This window comes from Lissotriton helveticus, chromosome 6 (genome assembly GCF_964261635.1).
Source record: "Lissotriton helveticus chromosome 6, aLisHel1.1, whole genome shotgun sequence".
In the NCBI taxonomy this organism is placed as follows: domain Eukaryota; kingdom Metazoa; phylum Chordata; class Amphibia; order Caudata; family Salamandridae; genus Lissotriton; species Lissotriton helveticus.
In genome coordinates, this window is record NC_136067.1 from 254,665,828 (window position 1) to 254,680,355 (window position 14,528).

General features: G+C 43.6%; 1 protein-coding gene across 8 annotated transcripts in view; it reads left to right on the forward strand.

Moving 5' to 3' along the window:
* ITSN2 (intersectin 2) overlaps positions 1 to 14,528 on the forward strand; it is a 1,402,222-nt gene that overhangs the window by 621,302 nt on the left and 766,392 nt on the right. For all 8 annotated transcript variants that reach the window (XM_078647702.1, XM_078647706.1, XM_078647705.1 and 5 more), the window contains one exon: positions 7,914 to 8,053. In XM_078647702.1, coding sequence (XP_078503828.1) covers positions 7,914 to 8,053 — 140 coding nt within the window. The remainder of the gene's footprint in view (positions 1 to 7,913; positions 8,054 to 14,528) is intronic.

Sequence of the window (14,528 nt, forward strand, 5' to 3'; positions counted from 1 at the left end):
TTGTGGGACAGAATACACAACCCTCTGGAAAATGTACTATAATTTGCAAAGAATCAATTATCTCCCCAGTTTAATGCAAACCGTTTGGTGGAGTTTGGGGGGAACTGGGTCTCTTGTAAAAACGCCACTTGAACAGCGTGTCTGGCGAGGTAAGACAACACCTGACGTCTCTTTCGTGGGTTGGAAAGCCCCCTCAAATTCCTCGGCATATATCTCAGCTCTAGCCCACCAACTTCCTTAACTGGCAGTGTCATTTAGACCACGTACAGATGTGTGACCATGTGTAGAATAGACATATGCATAACTAACAGCATAATCAAGGCCCTTCATAATACAGTCACTGACCATATAACACAAAATAACCCAAAAAACCACTCCCCCAACCCACAGTGGATAACAAACCAGCCAGTGTCAGATGATTCCCATCATTTCCCAATCAAACTGCAGGAGAACTCCTTGGGGGAGGCAACACTCAATGGAGTCTGCAAAAACCAATACCTATGATGAGATCATGTATAGCCAGTTTTATAACGCAGTACTAAAAGTGTGTAGTGGAAGTCGCAGCGTGATACATCAGGAGAACACAATGTTAACCAGGAGACAGTTAACAGGAGTCGCGGTGAACAGCCAAGGGCAAAACAAAGGGGATACAGCGCGATTCAGTTGTCACGGATCCTCAGGGTTTAATGCAAGGAGGCAGCCGCTTCCTCACCAGTAAAGGAGTCAGAACTGACTTGATGCTGCCTCCAAAAATTTGCTGCCTCAGCAAGTGAATTGAAGACATGGGCTTTGCCATTTAGGTGAATGAAGGAGCCGCGCTGGGTATAACATAGCATAACGGACATTCGCCTTCTGAATTGTTTGTTTAATGTCCATGAATTTACGACGTTCTTCCTGCACTAGAGGGTAAAGTCCGGGAAGAATTCGAGCCTCATGCACTGATGTTGAATAGTTCCTATGTCACGGGCAAGGCGAAAAGCGACAGCCTGGTCATGGTAATTGAGGAGCCTGGCAATGATCAGTTGCGGAGGCGTGCCAGGAGCCGACCTCAGGGCAAGCGATCTATGGGTACGCTGTACTGGAAACGTAGATTATAAAGTCTCCCTGCCGTATAAATAAAGAAGGAGCCGCTCTACATAGGTACTCATGGGACCCTTGTTGGTGGAATCTGCCACACCGGCTGTACAGATATTATTCCAGCACGACCTTGCCACTAAATCTTCCGCCTTAGCGGCAATTGTCTTGAGAAGTTGCTCGCCTCTTTCAAGCCTCTTGGCAGTAGCAGGGTGGGCGTCCTCCAGCTCAGACAATAGCTGTTCAGAGGTTTCAATGTCGTTCTCATGTTGCTCAGTACGGCCATGCATACCCTCCAAATGAGCCGTCAACGTATCAAACCACGCATCAATGGATTTGAAGCTCGCTCCCAATCCTACCATGATGGCCGCAGCTCCATTCATGGGGGGGTTCCGTCTCAGAAGGTCCTGGGGGGGGGGGGTCCCGCCATCGATGTCCTCACATCGAGGTGTTTTGGTTATGTCAAAGGAGAGCTGGCGCTGCTTATGGTCACTGCGTATAATCTTGTGGCGGGAAAGCGCCGCGGTGTGAAGAAAGGCGAATACCAAGGAAGAGGAGGACAGCGTAGCAAGGCAGCACGACTAGTTGAGGTCGGCAACCAGATCCCAGACCTCCTCAGAAAGTCGGCAGTGTAGCACTAGGAGTAGCCACTTGCGAATGTGCCGTACGGTAGAGGCCAGTGCCGCAGGAGTATAGCACAGTGAGATGTCCAAGTAATGGACCAGTTATTTGCTTGCAGTCTTTGGGGATCCTCAGCCTTTGACTAGTATGTTGGGCATATGAGTAGTCACACTCAGGTGAGAGTCACGATGCGTCCTGAACACGTGGAGGGTGGTGTAAGTAATCTTCCATATATGACACAGGGAGTGGCGCTCGTCGTGCTGCCCACATCGCCTCCGCAGAGCACAGGTCCCAGTCGAGCCAAAAAGGGAGGCAGCATTGTAAAGGAAAGCAAACACTCGCCTTCACAGCCCACCATCAAATGCATTACAGTGCTGGCAGGATTCCCGCACCCATGCAGAGTCTCCGGGCTGCAGAGAATCCTCTGTCTTCGTTCGAGCGCCGCAGCCTTGCTAATCCACGGCCCAGCCTGCAGGTTCGACCGTGATCCCTGTCTTCGCTGGGCCACTGAGGGCCGTGTCAGGCCACAAACAGTGCAGGCTGCCGCATCTCTCCAGCACTGCTCAGCCTCCACACACTGGTCCAGGTCTGAGGGACATCTCCTCACCCAGCAGCAGCCGCAAGGACAACAGTGAAGCGGAGAGAGGATGCATCTGTGATGCGGCTGCTCTGGAGTTTCATGGTCGAGCGGCCATCTTGGCGCTCAGCCTGGCAACGCCCCAGCACCTCTCTGCAGTTAACACACAATTGGCTGCTTGGGCTCTTTTGCCATATCCAATATTTTAGTGGGGGCCTGGTGAGATAGAGAAGTTTGTCTTGGCAGGAGCACCAATACCTATCAATCCCTTTCTTAGGGTGCTTAATATACTTTGCTACAAAGGTGGGCATTTTGAGGTTGATCTCCAGAGTAAGGGCGACCGTGTCCTCCAAGGATGGGCCAGGTCCGAATCGGAAGATCTGGGATGGAGCATATTGTCTAGGTCGAGCATAACTGACTTAGAGTTAAGGTTGGACTGCCCCATGTGGGGAAGCACGTTCAGAAGTTGTATGTCAAGGTCTACGGGGCCCGCCTCTCCATCTGAATCACCATGAAAGCTGTTATATCTGCAGAGTAAGGAGCGCAAATCACATTCCTGCTGCCCTTAATCCAAATAAGGTGAGCCAACAGCACCTGATAAGGGAAAAAAACTGTAAACAGGCAAAGCAGTATAATAATTTTACCAGGAGCAAGAGGCACTTATTTGTGATTGCATGAGCAGCACAGAAAGAGGGAGAATAGAAAAAGGCATACAATTTTATATCGACACTGTTAGCTGATTGGATTATATCATGCTTAAGGTCCCAGGTGTTTCTGGGAAAGTTTGTTTTTGGAAAAGCTTTCAAATGGCTGCTGTTTAATCAGATGTGTAATAAAGCGAAGGAAAAAAACGTAATCCTTGCCTCCGGCCATGACTTAGAATCGATATTTGCATAGACCTGTTGCTTCCTCTCTGTGCTGCAAAAGTGCCTCCACCTCAGCCTAGCTAACCATCACCTCTTGCCACTGAGATATTCTAGGAAGGGATGAGGCCTTCCATTTCAATTGTTATTGTGCATCTAGCACGAAGGCTAAATCTAGTTATCTAGCTGCCACTTTTTCACTCTTAGGGCAATTATATAGTCCCGATATTCAGCCATCTAGGGTGTACAACCCAGGACAAACAGTCACAGCAGTCAGTTCAGAGTCGATCTATTTCAAGTGTACACTCACTACAGGCATAGCATATGCTTAAAATCTGCATTTGGAATTTGGCAGCGAAGACATGGTAACGTGTTGATTTTCACCAGTCTAGCAGGAGTTAGATAGGCATGATGAAGTAAGTTAAATTGGAAATATTGAAATCTGATGTTGCAGGAGACAATTTGGGGTTGGGCAAAGTGACCACTCCCACTGTTTTGGTTGAAGGGGTGACCTACATTGCCTCCCATGTACTACAACGATTAGCCAGTGGGTCTGTTGAACAGTCTGGAAAGACTCAAACGAGCCAAGAGGTACGTTATAATCTAAGCCCAATGGTAAACGTGTGAGCCAAGGGATCGTAAAGGGACTCTGTGTTAGATATTCCCCATAGGTAGTTGAATACAGCAACGAGATATCTATGTGTAAGAAACTGGCCTGTAGACAGGAATGTCTGTTCAACTAGGGTGTCAAGGGGGATTAAAGCCCCGTCCTGAAAGTTCTCCTATGCAAGTGATTCCTGAGGGATCCCATTTCTCAGTCGTTCTTTGTGATACTCCTCCTGAAACAAAGGATACTTTTAAGAGCAGTGTGACCCAAACAGTGGATGGTCACGAAACTATTTTTTGTGGGTCACGAAAGTCCAAGCAATAAATAAAGATGCTTTTAAATTCTGTATTTATCTGGTCATATTTACTTCCCTTCAAGGATAGAGGTCAAATGTCAGGCTATGTCTTCTGACATTGCTGCTTATTTTTAAATATGGGGATAGATGTTTACAAAACTCCTGTCACTTTGCAGTCAGAGAAAGAAAAGTGAAGTGCATTATGTGACAATCTTGCTGGGGTACTGGGAATGTGAAAGGAAAGGCAGTAGGGTTTCATTTTTGTAACACACAACAAAATTTAAATAAATGTAAATGAACTGAACACATTCAGCAGTTAGGAAAGCAAATATAAAGTACATTTTTTTGTAATTCTGAAGTGTGATGAAAACAGATTTTAATAGGATTAGAACAAATCAAAACACCTTACTTGGTGATGCACAAATGATAAATGTTCGCTGAAACCCGATTTCCACACATCATTTGTGTGCAATATAGCTTTATCAGTAAAACTGTATATCTGTGAACATTTAGTGGCCATTTCAATGGAAAATTTGTTGTCTGTAAATGACAATGGGCTACCACACAATGCTTTAGTTACATGAAAAATATTACTGGTTCTGCGTGGGGTTTTAAGTGAACAGGAAGATTGGCGCTCAAGACAGTTTGCGGTAGAGTAAGAAATGTACAGAATAGTCACGGTGCTGCCAGGTCAGGGGAAAACCCCTGAAAAATGAGGGCATGGGCCCACACTGTGAAATGCAAGCCAAGTACTGGGCGCACGTTCAAAGAAACATCAAAGAGTGTCAATCCACAGTTATTAAATTGCAAGTGAAATAACAGCAAGGTTCGACACCAGTGGATACTTTTTCCGAATTGTATATATAACTAGCCGGCACGTGTTTTGTCACCTGGGTATTCACCCGTGACACTTCAGGGCTGGGAAAGAAATCAAAAATGTAATGAAAAACATAATACAACAAAGGAGGGGGCAGACAGTCCAAAATGACACTGAAATTGACATCCGTGAGGTGACAACAAATGAGGCACCTCTCTGTGTGTGCAAACCTTAAAACTATCTGGGAAAAAAGACATAAAAAAGTGACTTCACAGCATACGGGACAGAAACCACACGTGATGTGAGTGCACTGGAAATACATGAAATGTAGGATCCACAGTAAGAAAAACATACACATTATTTGTAATACACTCCAAGAATTAGCGACAATGTTACAGTGACATGTGAATAAGTGATATAAATGTGACACAAGAAGTATGTGTTGAGTATAAAAACACCTAGATACGCCTGGGGAAAGGGCATGGCGAGCAGAATAACAATCCAAACAAAAAGGAGTCCTAGGACTGCGAAAACTGAAAAATTATGTGGATATTTAAGACACATGTATTCAGACAATGGCTCAAAAGGCGATGATCCGGCAACGTACCAATAGGTAAAATAACAACACAATTGCATGAAGGGAAACAGGTAAGGCGGACCTAGGACAGCAATTACTGAAAAATAGTATGTATGTTAACACACATGTATTAAGAAATGGCTCAAAAGGCGATGAACAGGCAACCTAGGCTACTGGTAAATTAACAACAAAAAATGCATGAAGACCTAAGACAGCGATAGCTAAACAATAATATGTATGTTAAGACACATGTATTAAGAAATGACTCAATAGGCAATGAACAGGCAACCTGGGCAACAGGTAAACTAAGGGACCAACCCGTCCTCCCCTTTCATTCTACCTGCACGCTATCAACTTAAGATTGCCTTTACCCGTTCTGACCGGGTTTGAACTATCACCGGTCCAGTGGTGAGTGCAGGCTGAGACTCCTGTGATTCTTTTCCTGGCGCAATAGGATTGTTGTGATCTAAAATTTTCAAATATGGACTGATGAAATTCTATGTTTTTCTATAATTGTAAATACGTCATCTTCTCTTATTCATGTATAGCACGACCATCACCTGTCACTAAATATTTCACTCTGTATGTGATTCTTTGCTATTATTGTCCTTGACAGCCACTGTTCATAAATTGATTTATACCTGTAAAAATTTCCATAATAAGAAGAACTTTTTCAAAAGTGAAACTTGTTGTGTGTGCCCTTACGCATCATACCGCAAATGCGGACTGAGTGAAATATATAAAGAATTAGTATATCCACAATATAGCAAAGAAAGTGACACATCCGACAGAACCAATTGTTCTTATTCAACTTTGATACCCAGGTTCTGAGGGTCACTGGGATACCCCATTATCTCTATTGGTCATACATGAAACGGTAATATGTGCAAAATGCAGAGTGTATGGCTGTTTGGGAGTGTGTACCACCATCTTAGGAGAGGCATATGGCAGAGATGGAGGTCTTTGTGGCATCTTGCTTGACCAGTCATGCAAGGAGCCTTCCAGACTTGTCACCCTCAGAGTTTGTTTAATCATATGGGCTTTAAAATTTATGCAGCACAAAGTTTCAGTCATCTGGGCAGGACGTTCTCTAGCAGCTAGGAGGGGTGCCATGGAGCCCGCAGCCAGCGTTGCACGTTCGTGGTCACCCAGGACACCCTTCAGGTCCGAAAAGTCTTGTTCAATCACTATGGGAGCTCCGACCAAGGTCCTTATGCATTGCCCCCTTATCACTGTCCTAAGGCATTTCCACTGCACTATTCAAAAGAAGGCCATTCCGCTCTTGTCAGAATAATAGTGGATTATGGATTCACAAATCTGTTCGCAGAAAGCCAAATCTTTTAGTATAGAGGGCTGTAGATGCCATGTCATGACCTGTGAAATACCTATACCCCAGTTGGGTTGTAAAAGTAACATATTATTGTCCGAGATCGTCTTGGCAACATATTCAGTATTGTAGGTTAGGAGTTTTATAGTGGTGGGGCACAGGAATCGTACTAGGCGGAGATGGATATCGTAAGGGTAGAGTAGAAGGATTATTCCATACTATGCGAGTAAAAGACCAACCAAGCATCCACCAAAGATCAGTGTGAGACCCATTGCATTAAACATTTAGCTTTGTGGATCGTAAGGGCGTGAGGTAGAGAAGGGGGGTTTACCTATTTTCATTAACATTCAACATAGTATTAAAGTCTCCCCCAATAATCAAAGGAAAGTGAGACCAAGTGAGAGAAGTTGAGTAGAATGGTTCACCAAAGAAGTGCTGTTGTGCCACATAACTATCCCTACACAAGAACAAATCTCCCCTCTTTGTCTGCCTTGGTTTTTGTGCATCTAAAGAGGACTGCAGGTTTGATCCATAGCAACGCACCTCTCACATAAGCAAGGTAGCGCTTGCAATAACATTGGCCTTTCCAACATATCGAGTATGGGCCTTTTCCCGTCCGCTAAGTGCCTCTCTTGTAAGAAAGCAATGTGGGTGCCCCAGATCTTAGGACAAGTTGAATGATATATCGTTTTATGCCGAGTATTATGCTGCTCATAAGATATTTTACTTATAAACAAATATTTTTTGGTTATTATTGTAACTTGTTTCACAAGACTGACCATATAGAATGAGAGTTATGCAGCATAAACATAATGAAAAATCTAAATGTTTCATCAGAACTTATACTCACATATTTATTTCAATTAAATCTTCATTTAATCTGTTAAATGATTACTTACATGTGGCATACAGTCCATATGCACATTATATAAAGAGCAGATGAACCTAAGTGACATGAAGAATATTGAAGGAATAGTTGATTATACTCCTGATTAAAATATTGAAAGGTATGACAGTTTTATTGTTGTATTAGTTATATTCTTGCTCCTTCAATTTGGTTTTGTCCCCATCACATGGTATAAATGTGTGAGGAAAACAGATAAATATATGCAAATGAACTTAAAAGTGAGCTGATTGAATGTTATGCTTTCTCAGATACAGGCCTTGAATCGTTTTACAAAAGGACATCTGAGAAAGCTGGACTATGCCAAAGACTAAAAGATCAGATGGACTCTCTTGAGAAGGAAACTTCGGCCAAACTCGCAGAGATGGATACTTTTAACAACCAACTCAAGGTAATGCTCAGCTATGTAACCAATGTGTATCATAGTTTTCTGTTAACAAGGTTTGAACTCAATATTGCTCATCATATCCTTTTTGAAAAGGGGCTATCGAAAGTTTATTTGCCCCTTTGTCCTTGTCATAATATGTCAGCCCACTCAAATTTACGATTTATCCTTTTTTGCCATTTTTACAAGGTGCAGATAAAACAGTTTTATTACCCTCATTGCCTCCGTATAATTGTAGCTATCACAGAATTGATTTTTTCCTTTTTACGAGAATTCTGGCCAAATTTAATTTGTACTTCTCCAACATTGGATCTTTTATATATTCACATGCGTGAATCATTCTCCATCATCAGGCTGGCCATCCCCGGTGATTTTAAAGAGCAGTATACAGTTTAAAAATATACAACATACGGTATATAATGCAAAAAGGCCATAGGCCTGAAATAACACAGTATTTTTAGTAACACATCCACCTCCTTTGAAAGAACCCAAACTTCAGCCAATGAGGTGGAAGCTTGCGCACTCCTACTCCCCATAGAGACCACCATAGCTCAGATTTCTACGGCATGTCCCCAGTTAGAGATCTGATCTAATTTTAAATTGAGCCTGCAGTTGTTTCCATTTTGGTTTGCCCTTGCCTTGAACCAGCCCTATCTTAAGCACCAAAGTATTGTGAGTTGCTTTTAGGGAAGATTGTTATCATTTCTGAGCTAGGGTGATTTTTTGGTCTGACAGGCAACTGTCACCAACTGTAAAAATGGCTGACAAAGAGAAGAGATCCCTTTTTAAAAGCTGTTTGTCTCTTGGCAGCAAGAGACTTTACACTGATGACCTACGCTGTAATATTGTCTTTTTTCTAAGCACTAGTCAGCGGAATGTAAGATTTTTCCACTAAGACTCCACTAAGACTCTTGAGGGCAGAGAAAGGAGGTTGGCATTATTTCTTATGAAGAAAAGAGAATATTCTTCCTTCTCAAGGAGATACCCCCTATTCAAGAGACGATTCCATGAGAAGTGCTCCCTCAAGCACTTCCATGAAGGCAGTGCACTAGAGGATACTTTTACAGTTTCCTGAGCTTGATCTGTTTGTGGCAGTGCTTGTAGCCACCTCCTCTGCTGACAAACCAGAATCTAAGTGATTCTGAGGTTTACTTGTGACAAAGAAGAAGAAATCTTCACAGGAAATCTTGTTGACTTCAAGACCGTCGATGCCAAAGCACTTGGCTTAATAGTCGACGATGAAGATGCTGACAACACCAACGACACCGTAGACTACGGCAATTCTGACGACAAAGGCACCCTCGCCATCGAGCATGCCATCGACGGCGAAGACCATTCCATCGAAGATGACATACCTATCGTCGATGGCCATACCTACCGTTGATGGTCATACCTCCCGTCGTTAGCCATACCGTTGAGGTCGATGGCCATACCGTTGACATCAATGGCCATACTGTTGACGTCTATAACTATACCGTCAACTGCATCCCCACTGGGATCCACGCAGTGAATAGAAAACATAGGAGGAGAATTATTTTCAGCTTTGAGTGATGGGTCTGCCTCCAGTGCAATTATTGCAGTCAGATCAAAAAGAAGAGGCTAGTGATTATGCCTCACTGACAGTTTACATCGCAATGCAATTGGATTTGAGATATGCCCCAGATTATGAAGGGGACCCAACGGAAGTACAAGTCTGGAAGTACTAGATATTACAGAGAGCCAGATGTGGTCCAAGTGCCAATGGTGGTCTTATCAGTCAGTCAGTCAAATTTTGCTTTATTCGAGGTTCACTCATAAAAGCATATAACGTTGCAACAAATGATAGATGCTGTTACAACATTATTACAGCAGAAACCATCTAATAATCCTAGCATGGGGTAACCTGCTGCTCCCATCCTCACACCTCGTCAAACTGCTTCTTTACCAGTTACACCTTCTAGGCAGCCATCCCCGGTACCTCCTCCTCCAACCCCAAGGTGATCGGTTCATGGAGAAGACATGGATAATGTTTACTCTAATGGTTCTACCAATTCTGATGTAGAAGAAGATTAAGATTAATTACCACTAGACGATATTGGAAGGGATGATGATGGGCAAGATGTTATTGTCCCAAGTGGAAACGATGGGCCAAATTCCACAAAATGTGGCAAATGAGATCTTTTTTTTAAAAAACATTTTTGCACATTTTTTAATAAAACATACAGTCATAGCAGCGCTCATGCATCATTTGGAAAAAGAAATAAAGGTGATTGCCAACAGCACAATGCACGATGCCCAACATTAACAGGAAAGACAGATGTGTATATTATGGTGAGCACAAATCGAATCATGAGTCAATATCCCTAGATAGGGCGGAACAGTTCTGGTAAGCCACACCACCGGGTGACATGCAAACAATGTAGGAATAGTGCAGTTCGAACCCAACTGGGGACATAGGGTACAACAAAATGAGGACAACATAAGCCAAGGAAGGGAAAGGGGAGTCGCTTGAGACCTGCTGCCTCATCTAATATAGCCGGGGGCCAAATCTGTCAGAGACTAGTGGTAATGAAGTTCTGAATCTGAGGGGCTATGTCAGCATGGGTGTCAGTAATACTCATCATTCGCGGCAGCTGGGGGTGTACCCTGATTCCCAACACCCCAGGTAACATGTTCGGGTCCCCTGGGCGAGTGATCATTTCCTGGAGCTTGGAAACCATTGTGGCCCACTGAGGCGCTATGGGGAATTTATGAACACCAAGAAGGGCCACTCTGCGTAGCGCCACTCCCTCTGACCTAGCCCAATTAAGCAGGGATCGGCGCCAAGCAAGCGGGTGAGGCGACTGCGGGGACTTCCATCGCTTGGTGATCAATCGTTTGGCCGTTAATAGGCCCAGGTCTAGGAATAGTGTGGCGGCTCTATAGTTTTTGTTTCTGCTAAAGAGGTGCATTACATGGGCTTCCCAATTAAGGGGAATGGCACGGGTGGTGCAAGTTGCTAGAGTGATTATCACATTGTTCCAGTAGTCCATCAAGACTGAACAACACCATAGCATGTGGAGGATGTCGGCATCTAATTGCTGGCAACGGGGACAAGCTGCATCTGTGCGAATGAAGTATCTATTGATTTGAGCTGGAGTAAGGTAAGCCAGATGCAGTACAAAGAATAGGTTTTGTTTGAACCGTTGATTGCGGGTCGGGCTGCCCTGGACTACATCCCATTCTCTATCTGAAGATGCCCTCCCCAGGGCCCCCTCCCAATGATGTCAAGGCCTAGTGAGTGAGTGAGGTCCACCTCCGATGTGGCAAATTATATCTTGTTTGAAAGAGCAGCCAAGAAATCCAACCTATCAATGACATCTGTAGATCAACCATGTTTTCTAAATGACTTTGAAGAGCAACTTTGAAAATACGTTAAATCCATGCCTATTCTTGATTATTTCTGGTTGGAAGGTCTGAAATGAATGATGACACCTGCTACCATTTCAGCTGTGATACCTCGTCTGGGAAAGAAATACAGAGCCCCAGATTCACCTCTGGCTTGCCTCCCTGGTCATTCTAGACTGGATTCAGAAATTGCGTCAGCAACTCAGAGAAGGACCAAGACCCAGATAATGCCATCATCATGTAGTCCGCCAGTCAAAGATAGCAAACGTATTGACTATCTCGGTCGGAGAATTTCCTCTATGGCAGCAACCTCAATTAAGACAACCAATGCCCTGGCGATTCTAGGTCATTAGGATTGCCACATATGGCATGACATAGCTCCATTATTGGATATTACCCGGAGGAGAAGAGGGAAACTGCAAGAGCTATCCTAAAAGAAGGAGAACTAATCTCTTCTTTAAAAAATTGTCATTCTGATGGATGCTTTAACTACAGGTTTTTGCCAGTTGGCACGCGGGGCTGTACTAAGGAGACAAGGCTGGTTAAAATCCACAGCCTTCTGTACTGATGTCCAATGTAAAATCTTAGACATGCCTTTTGATGGGCTAGCTCTTTTTGATAAGCATCTTGATAAAGGTATGCAAGGCCTTAAAAATAACACTACTAGAGCACAAGTGTTAGGGATGTTGCAGTATCGCAGATTTGATGATATCTACTTTTCGTGGCCCAAGGAAATCGCAAAATTTTAGAGCAGAGTACAACCAGTCTGGAGGTCAAGGACGCTCTTATGATCCCCAAAGACAGTCTGTATACGAACAAGGATACTCCTTTTATCAAAACCAAAGGCAAACTTACAGGAGGTCTGCAGGAAGGAAGAGAGGTTCCTCACAAGTACGAACCAATGATAAACAGAGGAGAGTCTGATTCCCATCTCGTCCCGTCTTTTCCGTCTCGTCTTAAGAAGTTGGGAGAGAGAATTTCCCTTTTTGCTCCTGCATGGAAGAATTTAGCATCAGACAAATGGGTGTTACAAATTGTCTAGTCAGGCCATACGTTGGAGTTCATCCGTAGACCCCCAGATTGTCCACCAAGAATGGAACATAAACTTTATTTGAAGGAGCTGCAAATGGAAATTCTCATGCTTCTTTCCAAGGAGTGTGAAACAATGAAGATTTTGGATCCTACATCCACCCAGCCCGGATCTCAACAACAAAGAAAACAGAATAAATTGGCTGGACAGGAAAAAATTCTCAAAGAAATTCTACAGCTACGTAATCAACACGTACCACGTGACCACTGGATAATTATTCCAAACGCATTTATTCTATCGTTTTTTCTAGAAGATTTTTTACAGTTTCAAAAAATAAGCACAAACAAAATGTCCATCAGAACAGTGAGTTCATGTACACAGTATCTACAGAAAATCCAATCATTACAAATATACAATATTTACAACAATCGAGTCAAACGAAACAGATAATGACACACCCAAGACAATAAAACATATAATATTACAAATAAATTGCAGTTATGTACAGTGCAGAAATAATACATGAAACAAAAAGGAAAACCAGTCCTTAGAATAATAAACCCAGGGGACAGGCGGGATTGAGATGGAGATGAGTGCCTGCCTGTCTCTCAAAACCTGTGGTCAAAATATTTCTTGAGGGTTACACGGCTAGGGTCCAGAAACATGAAATTAATTGTGTCCTAGCGGCACCCTTTAAGATTGCCACAGGGTGGGAATGTCGACGCGTTTCGAACCAGGATGTTGTAGGTTCTCTTCAGGACAGGGACTGGGAACAATCAATCTGTAAAAACATATGGAGTGGGTGTCAAATATATCTCATAGTGCTATGACGACCTACTCTGACTCCAAAGAAAATTAGGGGAATAATTACCTGCACAAGGCCGCAAAAGATGCCGTAGTGAGGGTTAATCGCAAAGAAGCATTCAAGGCTGAAACAACATATAAGAAATAAAGAATGCTCAACACGGTCAGTAGCCCGTTACGTATGGGACAAGTGGCTCACAAGGGATTCACTTGAGGTCTTAACGATTGCGCATCATACCTGCAATTATCACACTGATGGGCTGCAATTGTGATGCCCGCGACGCGGTGCACACTCAGACATGATGTGTCGCTCTCATTTCGCAGTGGAGGTAATGATATCTGAGGGAGTGGCCAGAAGGAAAAGTACGCCATTAATTAAACATTTCGAGGCAGGGAGACCGTCGATTATAAAGAACCGCCAGTCATAGACACATAGCCAGAGGGACCGTTCCTACCTGAATTCTAAACCAACAGCGAGCGATAGGGATGCCTCGGCAAGTAACCCAATTCAAGCCAGCAGGCGGTGTCTATTTTACCGGAGCCCGCTGCAAAGGGAAAAAAATGATTGCGTATTAATCCCAAGGTCTAACGGCCAGAAAGACTCATGGCGCTTGAGATTATGGCAAAAAAGCCCTCAACACTTACTCGTTCAAGGGGAGTCAATCGGTCATGTCCGCACGGCGTTCAATCAATGGATAGAACGCGGCTGCTAGCAAGGATACTTTAAAACTACCGGGTCAAAAGACTGGTAGGAGTGGCCAATAGGGACCCTATGGAATGCTGGACACTGTAGTTTCAATGGACCGTGAATACCAGGGAACTTTAGCACACGGACATTGCGGTTTGAAAGTCGCTCGCATTTTACATGTAGGTAAGAATTAGCATAACACGTCCCACATTACGAGATACCGTCTACTTCCCCACAACTCCCAATACCACGTACGTAAACGAGGGCACATCAAGAGCATATTTACAACCCAATTTTTCAGCGTAAAATAGGCACAAATTCACAAGCAGTAAAGACAACTCTGAAAACCCATAATGGTACAAGTTCACAACCAATAAAGACAGCTCTAACATCCCATACCCAGTTGAGTGATCGTGTAGCAAACTCGTTGAGTAATAGCAAACGTAAATTTGAAAAAATAATAATAGTTAAAGGAAGGAAAAGATGCAGCACAGCCAAACTCAACTCCGTGAGTCGAAAGAAGTTCACAGACTGCCAGTCTCAGACATTTCATTCAGACCGGAGTTGGATGTATCGAATTTCAGTATGAGGTA